Source organism: Gekko japonicus, unplaced genomic scaffold, assembly GCF_001447785.1.
Source record: "Gekko japonicus isolate JY-2015 unplaced genomic scaffold, Gekko_japonicus_V1.1 scaffold672, whole genome shotgun sequence".
In the NCBI taxonomy this organism is placed as follows: domain Eukaryota; kingdom Metazoa; phylum Chordata; class Lepidosauria; order Squamata; family Gekkonidae; genus Gekko; species Gekko japonicus.
The window spans coordinates 545,196-563,501 of record NW_015161423.1 but is presented as its reverse complement, the minus strand read 5'-3'; the positions used below and the strand labels follow the sequence as shown (position 1 = coordinate 563,501).

Genomic DNA, 18,306 nt, shown 5'->3' with positions numbered 1-18,306 from the left:
AAAAAATACAGAGCCTGTCACAATAAAAAAGAGGTTATATTTGTGCCTCCATTTGGGCATACATCTCCCCCCCCCCCATTTAGATTTACAGTCCTCCACATCTGCCTATCATCACTCTCTTAAGATGTTCTGCTCGCGGTAATAAAAGGAATACTCAAATAAACTTCATTTTTTAAAAAAAACGCTGAAATGTGGGGACCTTTCTGCAGAGACTGACAAATTTAACAAACCAGAGGACCCCCATTTTGGCTCAGTACCATTTGGAAGTCTACAGTTCAACAGTCCTAAAAAATACAGCCTGGTTTTTCATTGAGAATAGCTGCACCACAGACAAGAGACTTCTCTGGAGTATTTCAGTAGCCAACCAGATCATCTTTTTGATAGTGGCCACTGCAAAAGAGGTCTATAACAGACATCAAGGGATGGAATTTTATGAGATGTTTCGGTTTGCTTGTAGACTCTGAGGCATTACGAAATTTGTGCTTTCACCGAGCCACTGGTATGCCAGCAGACAGCGTATCGTCCCTTTCTGCTGTCTGCTCTTGCTCACACTGTTTATGTTTTAAAGAGTTTGTCTCATGCACATCCTTCATAGCAGTTATGCAACACAGTGTCTTAACCTGTGTGTGTTTGCAGTTTTACTATACACACATCATGTGTGTGCTCTTCTCAGGTGCTGATGAGAGATTGCAGCACTTCAGGAAAGTTGTCAAGGTGACAGAATTGTGTAAATAAACTCTCACAGGCCAGAGGAAGATGCTAGCATGATTGTAACGGGAGTGTTATTGGAAAGGAAGAGCACAACTGCCCTCGAAGGCAATCCAGAAAACTTCAGCTGGTACAAAATCCTGCACTTCATTAAGGGATGCCAGTCTCCAGGTGGGACCCGGGGATCCCCTGGAATTACAGCTCATCTCCAGACTACAGAGATCAGTTCTGTTGCCATGCAAGCCTATCAATGTGTTTTTTATAGAATATGAACTGTGCAAAGGGACTGTATAATATGGAGACCTGAGAATACCTGTTGAGACTGCACACCTGAAAGAGGGACACCTTCCTTTAGTGTTGCTGCCACAGTGATAGTCCAGAGTCACCAGCCATCTTGCCTGCTGTGAGATGAAGCAGTTCCGTAAGCCTGCACAAAGCCTCAGATTCCATGCCATGGAAAACATGAGGACAGAGAACTCCAGACGCCATTAGGAGTTTCTTCCAGCACATGTAGGCAACCTCTTCCCCCCCCCTTCCAGCTACCTACAAATCCAATTAAGAGACAATAGCTCTAGCCTGATGATTCATCCAGGTGCCAGTCTCCAGATCAAGTTTCTAGCTCTCAATATTGACCACTCCTTAGCCACCCCTCCCCTCTTCCAGCCAGCCAATAGTATGTTTTATGGGACGGACTTACAGGAAGTGTCACAGGGGGATGTGGCCAGCCTAGCCAGCCCCCCTACACCACATTATAAAAGATACTGCCCGACCACATGGTCTCGCTCTTACTTACCCTCTCCACGACCCCTATCGAAGCTTTAACCCTCCTATGTCCAGCTTACTATTCACATACCCTACCTCCATCTTTAACCTCTAGTCTGCAGCTAGAGTCCATGTGGTTCTGCTGGTTCGGAGCACGTGTTCACCATTTTCTATTTCTAAACCCCTCCATTCTTCCGTTGGAACGGCTCAACTAATGAAGACAGGTAAATATTGCCCAACCAACAAATATCCTGCTAAAGCAACTGCGTTAAGGATCTATCTTTATTTCCTAGCATATGTATAAATGTGTGTGTGGTTGTGTATTGTTTGAATGATATATATCTCCCAGTAAAGAAACATTATATTTCACTAAATCCAGTCTCTGTGTCTGTTCAGATACTTACAGCAAAGGTGGGACTTCTGTATACACTGGTGAGGACCCGAATTTGCTTACTGCCAATTAATAATCATAACTTCACCTAGACTAATTAATAATTAAAGGCAATTTGGCTAACAAGTTCCCCTGGTAAAAATGGATCCTTTGGAGGGTGGACCCTATGGCACTGTACCCCCCCTGAGGTCCCTGTCCTTCCCAGGCTCCACCCCCAAATCTCCAGGGGGGACCTGGCAACCTTTACCTCATTCTTTATCAGGAGTTAGTGGGAATGTGCATATTACAGAAATTTTAAAAGCACTGTGCTGCCTATTTGATTCCAGACCCAATTCAAAGTGCTGTTTATTAACTATTAAGCCCTCACAGCCTTGGACCCTCATACCTGCAACTCTGTCTCTCCCAATATACTCCAGTACCCCAGCATCATTCCATAGATCAAAGCCTGCTTAAGGTACCAGCAGGTATGTCATCGTCGGTCTAAACCACGCTGGTTTTTACGCAGTGGTTCCTGTATTTTGTAATGACCTTCCTGAATATGTCAGGAAGACCTGTGCATTGCTGGCATTCTACCTGAGGAACAGCCATGAAATTTGCTCTTAATTTTGCTGTAAGCAAACGTTTATGAGTACTCTGTTGATCATTACCAAAAATCCACTTCTGTAATTCCATAATATCTCATGTTCACCAGCTACATGCAGGATAGTTAATAGTCCCCTGGGATTCCTGACAATTCCCACATTTTCATTATTTGCATTTTAAAAATTTTGTAAAGTGCTTTTCTATAACATTCAAAGTAGTATACAAGCATCTACCAAAAACAAATTAACGCCAATTTGTGACCCTACTGATGGGACAGAATCAGTAGCTCAGCTTCTCCACCTACCAGTTTGCAGCCCTGATATCATCTTTATCACTGTTAGAAGCCAAAATAGACAAAGGATATCAATTCACTGTATTCTTAACTGGCGTTTAATAAACCTCAATCCCTTTAAAACTACAATTATGAGACAAAGACATAAATTACTTTAGTTCAACATTGTCTCTGTTCCCCACATTGGTAATCCCAAATTATTGTAATAGATACATTCAGCTGCAGCCAGCCAAATTTTCACTCAATATCACTTAATCCCCCTCTTTATCCCACCCGTGACCCATATGGCTTTTCTCCAAACATGTCCCATGATAGCCAGCATAGCCTTTTTGGTGGTCACCAGTGGAAAAGCTGACTGAATCCATGTAGGGTTGCCTGATGCCTGGTGCCAGCTAGGGAACCACTGCTGCTGCTTCCCACCCCACCCCTGCTGGGGGGCAAATGGAGGAGAAGCTAAGAACTCAGAAGTGATGTCACCACAACTCTGTAGGAATTTCCCTGATGACTATGGTTTTGACCACTGTGGTTCAAGGAAATCCTGGAGTGTCTGCATGCTGGGGCGACATCTCTTCCCCACACATAGCCAGAAGTGATGCTGCAGCATTGCATGATAACATTTCACCATGCCTCCGCCCTCCCTGCTCTCCTACAAGTTGCTGGTACTGGGCTGACAACTTTAGATCTAAACATTTCAGTAAACCATATCATCAGGATCAAATGTTCTCTGTCTCTCTTACAACAAATTTAGAGTCCAGTGGCAACTTTTAAGACCAACAAAATTTTATTCAAGGTATGAGATTTCATGTGCATGCATACTTTTTCAAATACATTGGAATGGTGGGTAAGAGTCAAACTTACAGACGGGGGGCTGAACAGCAAATTAACATGTAACATGATGAAGATAAGCAAAGACAAACTAAATAATAAGTTAAGGTTATAAGGTCAACAGTTGTAAAGCAATAAATATGTCAAAATAGCACCTGGGACCAGAGCTTGCAATAAACCAGATGCCAACTTTGCTGCCACATACACCCAGACAGCACAATCACTGGACCTAACAATATCAACTACACCATTATTCACTTGCTCATCTTCTAACATTGTACTTGCCATTAAATGTCAACAATGCCCTTCGGGTTGGAATCACAAGATTGAAAAACCTGTAGAAGAACACTTCATCCTTCCAGGACATTCAATGGGTGACCTCAAAGTAGGTGTTTTATTATAAAGGAACTTCAGAAACAGAATGGAAAGGGAAATTGCTAAATTACAAATTATTGTAACACTTGGAACAAAAACCTCCCCAGGACTCAACAGGGATATTGGTTTCTTATCTCATTACATATGCGAACTCATTCAGTCCTCACATAAGTATTCTCAACAAGAAGGACTGTACATGTTCTGTATTTTAGTGTATTTCTTTTTCAGAATAGTATATTAGAATACTGAATGTAATGCAAGGAATATTGGGATGTTTTGCTGCATCCACCTCAAAAAAATAAAAAAAATGCTGTTACGTGACCTCCACATTTGAGAGAATGGAAAGTATCAGTTTATTTCACACAATTAGAAAAGATACCTTTACACATTTATCTGCTATTTTGACATATTTACAATAGTCGACCTTATAACCTTAGCTTGTTACTTAGTTTGTCTTTGCTCATCTTCATCATGTTACATGTTAATTTGCAGTTCAGCCCCCGTCTATAAGTTTGAACCTCCCCTACCATTCCAATGTATTTGAAAAAGTGTGCCTGCACACGAAAGCTCATACCTGAATAAAACTTTGCTGGTCTTAAAGCTGCCACTGGACTCTCAATTTGTTCTTCTGCTTCAGACCAACACGGCTGACCACCTGGCTCTGTCTGTCTTATTTTCATCAAATATACAAGAACTGCTCAACCATTCCCATCACTGACTTACAAACATTTTACCTGAAAACTTGTGGCTTGAAGGAATGCATATTTATTTTGTTTAAAACATTACATCCCAACTTGTGCTACAGCATACCCCCATCCAGCTGTTTACACCACATCAAAAATGTATTTATTTACTATATTTATAGTCTGCCTTTTGCTCCAAGACTCAAAGCTGATTACACAGTTTAAATAGATAACAGTTCATATAAAGAGGCATCTAATAAGCACAGATGGGTACAGCCAGTATGAGGAGTAGGGTTGCCAGGTGAGGCCAACAAACGAACACAGGACTTACCAGGAGGCTCTGGGAGAGGGGAGGGAGGCTCTGGGAGAGGGGAGGGAGGCTCTGGGAGAGGGACTCTGAAGCGAGTTCTGGGTGAGTTGCCGTCCCATTTGAAGGGAACACGCTCCATTTAAATGCTTTCCCTCCATTGGAAATAATAGAGGATAGGGGCACCTTCTTTTGGGGCTCATAGAATTGGACCCCCTACTCCAGTGTTTTTGAACCCGGGGGGGGGGGGGGTTGAGGAGAGGCACCAGCAGCTATGCTGAAAATGTGGTGGCTTTAACTCAAAAAACAGACACCCTTCCCAGAGCCCCAGATAACCATGGATCAATTCTCAATTATACTCTATGGGGACTGGTGGAGCGTCCAGCAGCTATTCCCGTCCCCTGCTTTCTGATAGCCCTGAAGTGGGGGGGGGAGGCTTCAAACTGGGGGATCCCCTGTCCCCAGCTGGGGATTGGCAACCCTAATGAGGAGACATCAATAAGCTATGCACTACGAGTAAGATTACCGAAATCTGAATGACCATAGCATATCAAGCATGACACAGAGGGTCGATATAATGAAGAAAATGGTATTATACCAGTAGAAAACAATGAGATGGCAACAGGGTAATATATGCAGCAAACTGATAATATGTCTATACACAGTGGTATTCCACAGTCCTTTCCCTCTATAAAGTACCTTCCTGAACTATTCCATTATAGTGTAGCCTTATTAACTTAAAAAAAACCCTCTTATATATAATTTAATTTAACAAAAATCACTCATTAACCTTCTAATTCAAACTCGAATTCAAAGTCTCCTTATATGCAATGAGAATCTAACAGCCTGGTCCAAGTTTACCCAAGGGTCTCTGACATCAGAGCAACTGAGTTAATGCAGATCACCGTGGATCAGAGTGGCTATGATCTCTCTGCATTCCAGGGCAACTGTGACATCATAGCAGATCGGCCAATGGTATCAATAGGTGCAGGGTTTGAAAAAAGATTAGAAGACAAGAAGAACATTGCAAAAGTAAAAAGGTCAAAGTAGGGAAGTACATTGCTCTTATGATACACATATCAAAAACTTATACACGTGTAATTTTTAAAAAGACTGAAACAAACCACTGAAACCAAAAGCTGACATTCGGATTTTGTTAAAAGTTGTTTGTCTCCCTTACCCACCCACCTACAAAAGTCTTAAACTATGCTCTTATTGGTATGAATACTATCATCATCTTCATGATCTCAGATATTCCTACCTGGTGGACAGTTGCATCGCTGGCGGACGTCTCTAGTTTCCCGATGTCTTGGCAAGCTGAATTTTAATCTCTGTAAAGTAGGGGGGAAAGCTACATTAATAATGATGAAACCTAAAACCCATGCATGTGAAAATAGCTTTTTAAAGGAATTCAGCCTTGAACTACAGTGACTAACAGGCATCTCGTCCTTGGTCAAAGTCAGACAATTGCATTCAACTTTAATCTCAACATCCAACTGATTGGAAACAGGCAGAGCAAATGTTATGGAATTTCTAAATAAGCAGGGATTGAAAAGATAACTGTCTGCTGTTGCTGTATAAAGAGGCTATTTTTCGTACCAGAAAACTCCAAGTGGTGCATAAAATAATGGCTAATTGAAGCATATGGTGGGAGGGAAGGGCAATCTTGTTGAAGGTAATACTTCTCTTCCAAATATAGCAGCCACATGGTTTAGACCAAAGGTTCCCCACCTTTTTAAGCCTGTGGGCACCGTTGTAATTCTGATACAGCATGGTGGGCACAGCCACAAAATGGCTGTCAAAAATGGCTGCCAGAGAAGGTGGAACCAGCCGTGCAGCTTACCTTCAGTGGCACAGTGAAGATTTTATTTATTTTATTTTATTTATTTTTGGGATTTATATCCCGTCCCATCCAATATACAGCTCTGGGCGGCTAACAAACGGCTAACAAAGATCCTCATGTTGTGGTGGCAGCAGCTGCTGAAACAACTTTAAAAAAAAACATTGCACAGCCAATCAAATCTCCAATGGCCAATCAGAAGCCTTGCTGGGCAAAAGCCCCTCTTGGCTCCAACTTCTCTGTAAAAACACATGGCTGGCACCAGGAAAGGTGATGATGGACCTATTGAATGGTAGGTCCACCTGTCTCAGAAGACACAGTAGCTTTTTTTGAAATCTGTGTTTAGCCATCATTTAGCGTGAAGAGTAATCTAGTTAGTATTATATTGGACTGGTCCCGCCTGACTATATTATATCTTAGGATGGATTCACACAGTCATTTTGATTACTCTCCCTTTCTCATGTCAATATCACTTCATGGAGATAGCTATATGCTCTGGGGTCTCCAATGTGGTGCCTCTGGGCACCTTGGTACCCCCTAACTGTTATGTCCTGGACTCAATCACTCTCACGACATTCTTGTAGCAGCAAGATTTGTTTATTTGGAGGTAAAGAGATTCCAAGCATGGACAGATTCTGTGTCAGGTCGAGTCGTCGGACCCTATAAAAAAGCAGGACAGCCCCCCTATGCAAACCACCCAATCAATGTTCACAGTCAGCCCGCCAAAGCTCTAGGGCTACCCTCAGGGTCGGCCCAACACCTGCAAACTAACAGTTACATGCCAAGGTCAGGAGCTTCCCATGGCCCCTTAGAAGCTCAAGCAGACATTCACACCAGCATCCACCCCCCCCCCATCCTAGCAGAGAAGATAAATGGCATGGGAGATAAAACAGTGAAAGAAGCACGTCTAAGAAAGCAGTTAACCCCTAACGCAACAGACCAGGAGTTCGGCTGGACAGCATTCTATGGCAAACGAGGCCTGAGCTTGACACTACCACCCTTCCTGAAGCACACCAAGTGTTTTTAGATAGTGGATGGGGCCAGGTGGGGTTTATGCCCAGCAGAGCTTCTGATAGGGCTGCCAGCCTCCAGGTGGGGCCTGGGGATCTCCCACTTTTACAACTGATCTCCAGCTGATAGAGATCAGCTCCCCTGGAGAAAATGGCTACTCTAAATGGTGGACTCTATGGCATTATACCATGCTGAGGCCCCTCCCCAAAGCCCACCCTCTTCTGGATCCACCCCCAAAACCTCCAGGTATTTTCCAACCCAGACCTGGCAACCCTAGCTTCTGATTGGCCCTTGGAGATCCAATTGGCAGTGCAGATTAAGATACCATTGTTTCAGTGGCAGCTGTCACCAGTGTTGGTTTTATTCTCTCATTCCTCTTTCCTAGTATATTTTTAAAATTACTCATCTTCTCCCCTGTATTTGGACTTCAGATGTGTGGCTAGTTCTACTTTTTGTGGCTGCCATTTTGTAGTTAGCTCTGCCTCCTGCTGCAGCCATTTTTATTTACCTGTATCTGAATTCAAAGGTGCTCACAGGTTTATAAGGATGTGGGCTCCCGCTATAGCCTAGTGTGAAGTGACCAGGACATACTAGGCTAGACTATGCCCATGGATTTTCTGAAAATTAGATTTTCCAAAAGCCTACTGTGAATGCTTTATATGATACAATTCCATACAGACTTCACTCAGGTAGTTTAACACTTTCTTTCCTAGAACTCTCTAGAAAACAAGAAAGCCATAAATTTATTTTTCTCGAACTCTAATTACTTTTATTACAGAACTATACACTGAGGATCAGGTTACTTGGTCATCACAGGGATACCCCCTAAAACAAAGCACATGCTACTGCACCTGTAATGTGTTTTTATACTATTCACCACAAAACTTCCCATCACCACTCCCAGGAAAGTGGAATAGGTTTTGGAAAACTCAAAGCATGATGGGAACAAGTCACATGATGAACACCAAAATTATTGCAGGACAAAGATCATTCATTTTTGACATCACTTTTCTGACAACAATAATGTAATACAGCCCTCAGCGATAAATGTTCATTATACATGGCTCTTCAACTCTGTTTCACTAGCACTCTGTAGTAGTATGATCCTCATCACTTTTACCAATCTCAAAAAATGTTGACTGAGAAATTCTTTATAGTGGCAGAAAAACATTAATGTGACTTTAAGCGACCATCTCCAAGCCCCCATCTGGGAAATGAGCATTATAACATTCGGCTTCACAAGATTCTGGCAAGGTTGAATGAGGAAAACATTATAGAGCATCTCGAATATTACAAATTCTTCATTATTAACAACAAACGCAGAAATATACATATCCACAAGAATTACGTTTTGAACATTGCTATATTAGTCTCATGAGAGGAAGGTGATGATTAAGTATGAGTACATTTTTTTACGGAGATTTGACTTAACAATGCTCTGAAGTCATAATATTTCAAAGACGGCCCTGATTATTTTATTACACCACAACTCATTTTTAGACATCTACATGGAATTCATTTACTGCAGATAACTGAGCACAATATTGCCACTTAGCAGTGAGCTAAGGTTGAGTTCTGTTGTGTATTATAACTATCTTTTCATATCCACAAGACGATAAGGGAAGCCAAGACGGCCAGGAATAGGATGCTATCTTTAGCTTCCTAGATCTGTTTTTAAGACCTAGTATATTTGGCCCGAATTTCGGAAGTACTCAGAGCTTTAGCAACCCCCCTGTCCTACTTACCACACACAGCTCACATACGTACACTACTTAATGTCAGAATTCATAGTCACTAAATCATTTTTTTTAAGATCCTAGGGCTGCAATCCTCTGCTAGTTACTTTGGAAAAACTCCCTGTGAACTCAGCTTAATTCTAAGTAACAAAACTTAGGGACAGAATATAATCCCACAAGTATTTACTAGAAATCAAGACTCAAACTAGAAAGAACATTGGAAAGAGCCATGGGGACGTTTGGTTTTTTTGTGCTGCCCGTGCATAATTTTACAGGCCCGGTTTGTGGTGTTTTCTTTTGTTATTTACTGTATAGGAACTATAATACTAGCCTAAAGAGTGTAGACCGATGAGGCACTAAACCTGTACACATTACAATGAAAGTACATACTGTTAGCCGAATTCCTTTATTTACAGCAATTGGCAATTTATAAATGGGTTCTTGACAGTTTATACCAAGGTCCTGTTCCCACAAGGGTTACCAGAGAAGGATAACGAAGCTGTTGTTAAAATAAATGTCTTTTACTTAAAGAATATAAATCTCATACAAACAATACTGATGCACTCACACATTCAATCAAGTTCCTTAGAAATACAGTATTAAAATAAGCACAATTGCATTAGCAGGTGGGGGTGATGATGGGCAATACTTCTCTGTCTTCGCAGCTTTGGTTGTTCCAATGAAGAATGGATGGGAAGAAATGTAAACTAGGGAATTCACACATGACCAGAACCAGCCAGAATGTGTGGGTCTCTTGACTGCCAATCAATTGAGGCAAGGGTTTGGGGATAGCAAGTGGGACTTAAGAGGAGTAAAAAGCAGAAAGGGGTTGTTGCGGGGGTTGCTAGCTAGGAAGGGCCAGGTGAATGGTCCTTACCTTAGGTGGGAGGTAACTATTCCAACATGTGGACCCACCTACCTGTTAGTCCGTCCCAAAAACAATCCTATTAGTTGCCTATAGGAGTGGCCAATATTGAAAGCTAATAAACTCAAAGAAGGGCATCTGGGCAGGTGTTAAAACCTTGAAGTCAGGATGCTCCATTGTACTGTAGATGAAGCTGGCCATTCTCTTTGTGAACCAAATGTCCATTTGGCAGGAATTACCAATGCAGGAACAAAGCAGTGATGTGTCGTACGTGACCACAAATGATTCTGCAATGGGGGCTGTTCTCTGCTCAAGTTGTTGTTTCTTACTGCTCACAATAATGGAGGTGTGTGCTTCTTCACCAGGCTGGTAACTGTGTAGCTTAAACCTTATTCACATGTAAGGCTTGTGCAGGCACCTTCTATGTGCTGCATCACAACAGGTGACTTAAAGTGTACAGTTCTCTGAGCCTATGCACAGTCCATTGTGTGTAGCAATAAATATAAGTCCATAAAGCAAAATATTAAGTTCATTCTCTAATACAAATCAATGCACAGTGTACACTTGATTTTTCTTTGTATATCTATTAAGTAATTATTATGTTACTTCCAACAAAAGTACAATTGAATATGTGCTTTTAAACCCTACATTTGTCCAATTTGTACTGGTCCCCAGTTGTTTAAAGAGGATGCGTGTTGACTTTTTCTTTCAAGTGAATGTATGCATGTTCACTGTAATGTATGAGCTGGGCAAATTGTTGCATTGTAGCAGAAGGAATGGTCAGGCTGGTTAATGTAGTTGGGATTGCATTGCCATTTCCTGTTTGCAGGGCTATTTGAAACTCTCCTGCAAAGCAATCATGTTTGTATAGAAGAAATGAAATCAGTAAATGCTTCCCTAAAATGTTGATTAAAGCAAAGAGGCAAATGTGTACTCATGTTTTAGTTTGTTTTTGCTTTGCTTGCAAGTGTGCCATTTAAAAAATATATATTTTCAGTTCTGTTGGTCCGTAACATTGTAATAGTAGTAAGGTCCCCGACATGGGCACCATGGTACCCGCCAACACTTCTATTAGTGCCCGCCAGCCAAGTTTTTTTAAGAAGTGGGGACCAGTGGGGCTAGGCGGGACTCCTGCCCAACAGACACTGGAGATATGATTCATTGTGCAGATTTTTTTTTTGATTTTTTTTCCTTATTTTTTTACATTCCTCCTTTCTCGTATATTTTTAAAAATTACTACTCTTATCCCCTGCACTTGGCCTTCTTTTATGTGTGTGGCGGGAGTGGGGGGGCGCTCCACCTCCATTTTGTGGTTATGCCCATCACCCTGCATCAGAATTCCAAAGGTGCCCACAGGCTCAAAAAAGTTGAGGACTATGGAAGCTATGGGCGGGAGCATGGGGGACATGGAGGTTAACTCCCCACACCATTTTCTTGACCTGGACCTCAAGCAGCCCTACAGATATATCTGCCCTGTATAGTAAACATACAGGTTGCCTATAAATTACCTCTGTACTTCACCATATGAGACAAACAGCAGTTCTAGGCTGAAATACTAGAGGTTAAAAAAAAATCATGTTGGAAAAGTTAACACACACACCCCACCAGGCCCTGATCGGAACTGGAGCCCCATACAACTGCTCTTTAGCAATAAAAACACTCCATAGCTCCTCACAGGCCTTCCAGTGTCTCATCTAGTTTAACCAAAAGCCTCACCAAACTCAGTGGGACTTACTTCTAAATGTGCCAGGACTGAACTTTTTAATTCATATAGGCAGCCCTTACATACCACCAGAGGCAAGTCAGGGCTGTTAGGGGGCCATACCAAAACCTAGCCTGGAAGAATGTCAGTTCTCAGCCTGGGCCTGACACCTGAAATGCAGCATGAGGAAGGCAGCACTGCTCTGTGACCAGGCAATGGAAGGGGCCCCATCTCTGTGTGGTTATACCAAGCCTGGCTTTCACAGAGGATTCCTGCACACAGCTTGAAAAGGTCCCAAGGGCTGAGCAAAGACATGTAGATAGTTCACTGAGTTAAGTGCTAATAGATGGGGTTCCTGGCTTAAGCCGCACAAACCCTGATAGCTTTGTTGTAATAATGGAGCAAACTCTAAGACACAAATGGATCTGTGCTCTGGGAACATTCAGATCTTAATCCGTGTCTGAACGCTTTGCCTCAAGACTACTGGCAATGAGAGATTCTAATTCAGTATCTTGGATCTCAACCCCATGTATAAAATTTCAGCAGAGGCCATAAATAGGACATCTGTATCCTTCAGTTTGATATGCAACCTATCTGTCTAGTGCATTTTTATCCCGCCTTCCCTCCAAGGAGCTCTAGCGAGTGTTCAGACCCGGCATTTCAAGACCTCATTGTCCTCTTTTACATCTGAGTACTAAACATCTCACCACAAGGGCCTACCCTGTTAGGAAGCTGGCACCACTGGCATGGGAAATAATTACACCCATGTAGTCTCTCCATTTACCTTGCTAGTGGAATAGATCATTTCTTCTGGCAAGTTCAGAGAGCAGGCCGTGCTGTGTGGCTTGCGCCATTGGAAAGACTCTTGATCAGTCCTCCCCCCATCAAGTGAAAAGTGATGCTCTGTGAGGAACTTAATTCTTTGATACACGATTCATAGCTCAAAAATGTGGTAAGATGTGGAAATGCATTGTTTTCAATGCATTGTTTTTCAAGCTGTGGAAAGAAAGCTTTGTCCAACCAGCTTGCTAGCTCTCCACAAAGAATGTAAGAATTGAAAAAGATAATACTATACTTGACTTAGTTCATAATGGGACTAGAGTGATTAAGTGATAATGTATGTTTAAGCTGATCTGATGACCTCCTCTCTTGGGTTTTTAGTCAGTAGTGGGTACCTTTTCTTTATCCTTATATGTAGTCCCCTTCCCTATTTTCTGTTATAGTTTGTAGTGTTAATAAAAATGCAATAAAAAATCCCCTTCGGGGGGGCATAAAAAAACCACAAAGACATTTCCATGGTCATGTGGCCAGCATGACTAAACGCCAAGGTGCACGGAATGCTGTTACTTTCTCACCAAAGCGGTACCTATCTACTTGCAATTTCTTGGTTTCAGACTGCTAGGTTGGCAGGAGCTGGGGCCAGAGACGGGAGCTCACTCCGTCATGAGGCATTAGAGTCTTGAATTGTCGAGCTACAGACCTTCCGGTCTGTAGCTCAGTGTCTTAACCTCTAAGCCACTGCAGCCCCTTGTCTGTGGAGAACAGCATTTGGATTTTTTCACTTCCAAAATCCACATTGGCTGTGCATCCAAGAATGCAAAATACAATAGGTTACATGATTCTTTTTCCCCTGACCAACTTTTGGACATGACTTTCAGTTTACAACAAACTCCTAACTGGACAAAACAGAACAGGCAGCTAATTTATCCATTACAAATTATAATCTGAAGTATTTTTAGCAACCTACTCTGTAACATTAATATTCTTAAGACAATATATTGATGAGAGACGGTGATGGGAAGGGACAGACTACTGTCTTGTATGTAGCAAGGCAATGAATCTTAAACTCAAAACCTAGTGTATGTTTATTAGGATCAAGCCAGGGCTGCATCCGAGGGAGCAGTGTTCCCCCATTCCCCCATTATGAGGTCTCTAGGTCATGTCACAAAGTCCTCAGACACACACACACCCCTTCCCTGGGAGTTCCACACTCAGAAATTAATTCCCAGCTACTGGTGGCCATGATTCAGCTTGAGACTGTGGCATGTGGAGAAAAGGTGCTTAATCTTCCCTCCTGTGCAATTTTCCTGACCTGAAATGCCCTGGGAAGCCATTATTTGCCTCACATAAAACTTGTGTAGCCCCACAGTACATGTAGGATTCCCCAGTACAGCAAACAGCAGTTCCTAGGGGCTGTTTCACATTGGGAAAACACCACCAGCAGGAAGGCTTAACCCCTTTCTCCCTAGTCCCTATGTGCTGCAGTCCCTATCCAGGTCAGGCCCTACACACCAAGGAATTAAGTTTCAAGCATGGAACTTCAATTGACAGGACCTGTGGCAGATGCAAGGACTTTGTTAACATAGGAATTGGTCCTATACAACATCTCTGAAGGTAACAAATATATTTGGGGACGCGGATATTTGACACATGCCCCAGTTGCCTTTGTCCAAGTATGAACACATTTTAAGCAATCATATATTAACATTCAGTTGACTTTCTCTGGACAGGCTACAGTAGGAACTCACTGTTCTTTTAACAGGAAAAAAAAGAACAGGGACAACTGTGACCTACTATGGAGAAAGTTGCTTTTCCATTTAAAGCCTTAAATACCAATGGCTTGGTTTGTTTGTGTGTATGTACTTTTTAATGTCCCATAAACACTGAGGAATTTTGCACTTGCAGCCAGGTTCTTTCAATGCCTTCCACATCATTCTTAGTCAACGAACACATTTGTCAGGGAAACACACTGTAATTCCTGAGTGATTGAAAACTCTGGCCCATTGCCACCTGCACACTGCCACTGATAGGATAAGGAAGCCTGCACTATGGCAAAGCAGAAGAGCAGTAAGAATGATCTGCACAAGTCCACCTTGGAATGAAAGGGAGAGGACCACCTGGATTTTGCATAGTGACTAGGAATGGCACCTTTGCTTCTGAAAGCAAAAGGGTGTGTTTCATCTTTGGTTTCTGAAGTGTTGTTTCACCAATCTGTCTCTTCCACATTGTAATAGTGGTAAGGAATTTTTTCACACAAATTTATATATGCCTGATTTTCACTTGAAAAGAACAAAATCCAGTGATAACCCCAGATCAAACATCAAAGACAGAGCTCTTGTGTTATCAAGGGCTGCGATCACACACACTTTCAATTCACTCACACACACACACACACTTTCAATCCACTTCCAGTGCACTTTCCAACTGGATTTTACTGTGTGAACTGGCAAAATCCAGTTGGAAAGTGCATTGAAAGTGGGTTATTAAGTGTGTGTGTTCACAGCCAAGTATAATCTGAAATACCACACATTTCAGTGCAGACAGTCCCTATCTCAGCTGCAAGTCAAATATACATCAGCAAGACTTAAATATACAAGAAGGGATTCGGTGATGTCGTGGGTCTCCAGATGGAACTCGAACCTGGACAGGTAGGAGTCCCAGTCTTCTGAGGAGGGTTCGAAGCACTCGAACTTCTGGCTTCCAGCCATCGGGGGAGACTTGGGCACCGGAGCTGGTGGCGCCTCCGCCGGATCGGCTGCTGTGCTCTGCCCGCTTTCTTCCGAGTCCGAAGTGTGGATGATCAAACATCAAAGACAGAGCTCTTGTGTTCCACAGGGCTGGCAAATTGTTAGATCGCGCTAACAAAGGACTCGTACAGTGATTCAGCAAGTGATTCAGCTTTATTGGAAGTAACGAGCAAGCACTAACTCAGTAAGAAACCAGAACAGAAAACAGTGGGAGCTTATGCTCCTTTTAAACATAACCGGGCTAATGTAGCCACGCCTATTTACAAATAACAACCAATGAGATTGCTAGAATAAAGACCAATGGGAGTCTTTCCCTCCTAGGGAATGGTATCGTTCTGATTGGTCGCTGTTACGAAGCGACCAATAGGAAGTTCGCTCAGAGGAGCCCTGGTCTGGCTCGAAGCTTAACAGGGGAGTCCTATGAGGTGATTCATGTAATCATTTCAATACATTACAGATCACACACACTTTCAATTCACTCACACACACACACACACTTTCAATCCACTTCCAGTGCACTTTCCAACTGGATTTTACTGTGTGAACTGGCAAAATCCAGTTGGAAAGTGCATTGAAAGTGGGTTATTAAGTGTGTGTGTTCACAGCCAAGTATAATCTGAAATACCACACATTTCAGTGCAGACAGTCCCTATCTCAGCTGCAAGTCAAATATACATCAGCAAGACTTAAATATACAAGAAGGGATGTATCAGAGCCTAGAGGCCACCGTCTTTGACCTAGCTCTGGTATATAATCATAAATGCACTCAGGAGTTTTATGGATTCATAGTGATGAAGGAGAATTATTCTATGTATGCCCATGTTCAGTTTTCATATTCTGCTGCTGAGTCTTAATGCTGAGAACAAGTTCTGGGGCTCGTACTGAGATAAAATTATTTTTTTCAGTGTATGCCTGTGAATCCAACTTCCATGCTCTATCAAACTAATGCAGAGCACAGTAATAAAAAAAAAAGACTGGAATAGGGCTTAATTTGAGCCAGGGTTCAATCCTGGGATATGTATTTCTGTTCCAGGACTTAATAATATAGGAAGGATTCATTTGCACAGATGCCAGAATACTACAGAGTGGGTGTTTGCCTCTGCACAAATATCCTGCACAAACAGTGTCTTACCCTCACTAGATCTGAGTCCAGAAGCACCTTAGAAACCAACAAAATTTGGAGGGTATGAACTTTTGTGGGTTTAAACTCCCTACGTCAGACACTTGTGCTTTGATTCTTCAAAGTTAATACGCAAAAAATCTTGTCAGTCTCTAAAGTGCTACTGGACTCAAATCTAGCTTTTCTACTTCTAACCAACATGGCTATGCTCTGAAGTAACCCTCACTAGTATCTCACTAGTATCCCTCTGTGCCCCCAGACTTATGTGGCACTTCTCTTTTTAAAGGGAAAACAAGTTGAAAGAATGAGGAGAAATAACTGAAAAGCCCAAATGCCATTATCCACAGAGAGGCTGAACTCCTGTGACAACTTAAAAACCACCCACTGGGCCAAATCTTTTGTGAGTTAGAGTCCAGTCATCAGATGCATGAGTTTAACTGGCAGAGTAGTTGTAACACTGATGATCTGTGACATCTGCTGTATGGGCTGTACTCACAAAAGCTTATGACTCAATACATGTAGTAGCTTTTAAGGTGCCACAAGCCTTTGGCTGCAACCAAGTAGCATGACTACTCCTATGAGTTCTAGGCTGGCTTGAATGCAAGGCCCAGTTGGCACAGCAACCACATGGGAGCTGTTACACAAAACTACCCTAACAAGCCGCTTACTGTGAGGGACACGTGTGTAAACAGCATTAAACGATAACTTTAAGAGATAGTTTCTGTGTCTCTCCCAAGGCTTGTATAGGAGAGGACTCACTTGTGCTTGGGGGTACTAAAATTATATACTGTCAGTCACTCTCTCAGTGTGCATTACTTTCTGTTAGTCACTCTTTTCTACCAGCTGGAACCAGTAAACAGGCCCTGCTGTTCAAGCTACCAGTGTCTCCTGGGTGTTGGCTACACAGCAGGACTGAAGGCTGAACTGGAAGCAAGAGCTAAGGTCCCCTCCCCACCCCACAGGACACTACATCTGTGGGCCTCACAAGTGGCTGGGGGGGACCTTGAAACCCAATCTGTGGCCCCTAGCTTGACCCATAGCTACTTGGAATGAACCAGTGGACAAATATGACCCAGAAATTCCTTGTACACAAGTCTCCTCTACTTACCCTCTCTGATTTTGAGCCATATTTTTATGAGCTAAGGCTGCTTTTGAGGGAAGGTTTTTTCTCCTGAAAGCGTGCTTTAAAGATACACCTACATCATAAACTTAAACTACTTTAAGAGCAATTTCCTTTTCCAAGAGAAATCTGGGAAGTATATGTCTGTGAGGTTGCTAGGGATCTTTGACAGAATTCTCAAACTCCTCAAGAAACTACAATTCCCATAATACTTTGGGAGAAGCCATGTGGCTTTTGACTCCTATGGTCTGCAGTTTTATGTGCTTCGTAACAGATTCATTAAACTGAAGGCAAATTAAACAGATTTTATTTTAAGTTAAAGTTGCCAGGTACCCGCAGGCTACCAGCAGGGAAGGGGGGGTAGGGTTGCCAGATCCAACATGGGACACTCCTGGAGATTTGGGGGTAGAGCCTGGAGAGGACAAGGACCTCAGTGGGGTACGATGCCATAGAGTTCGCC

The 18,306-nt window shown here is 42.5% G+C and overlaps 1 protein-coding gene across 1 annotated transcript in view; it reads right to left on the bottom strand.

Annotated features, from left to right (window-relative positions):
• The window catches only part of COL13A1 (collagen, type XIII, alpha 1), a 308,444-nt gene that overhangs the window by 277,349 nt on the left and 12,789 nt on the right, over positions 1-18,306 (bottom strand). The window contains exon 2 of the mRNA XM_015428404.1: positions 6,187-6,256. Within this exon, the coding sequence (XP_015283890.1) occupies positions 6,187-6,256 (70 nt within the window). The remainder of the gene's footprint in view (positions 1-6,186; positions 6,257-18,306) is intronic.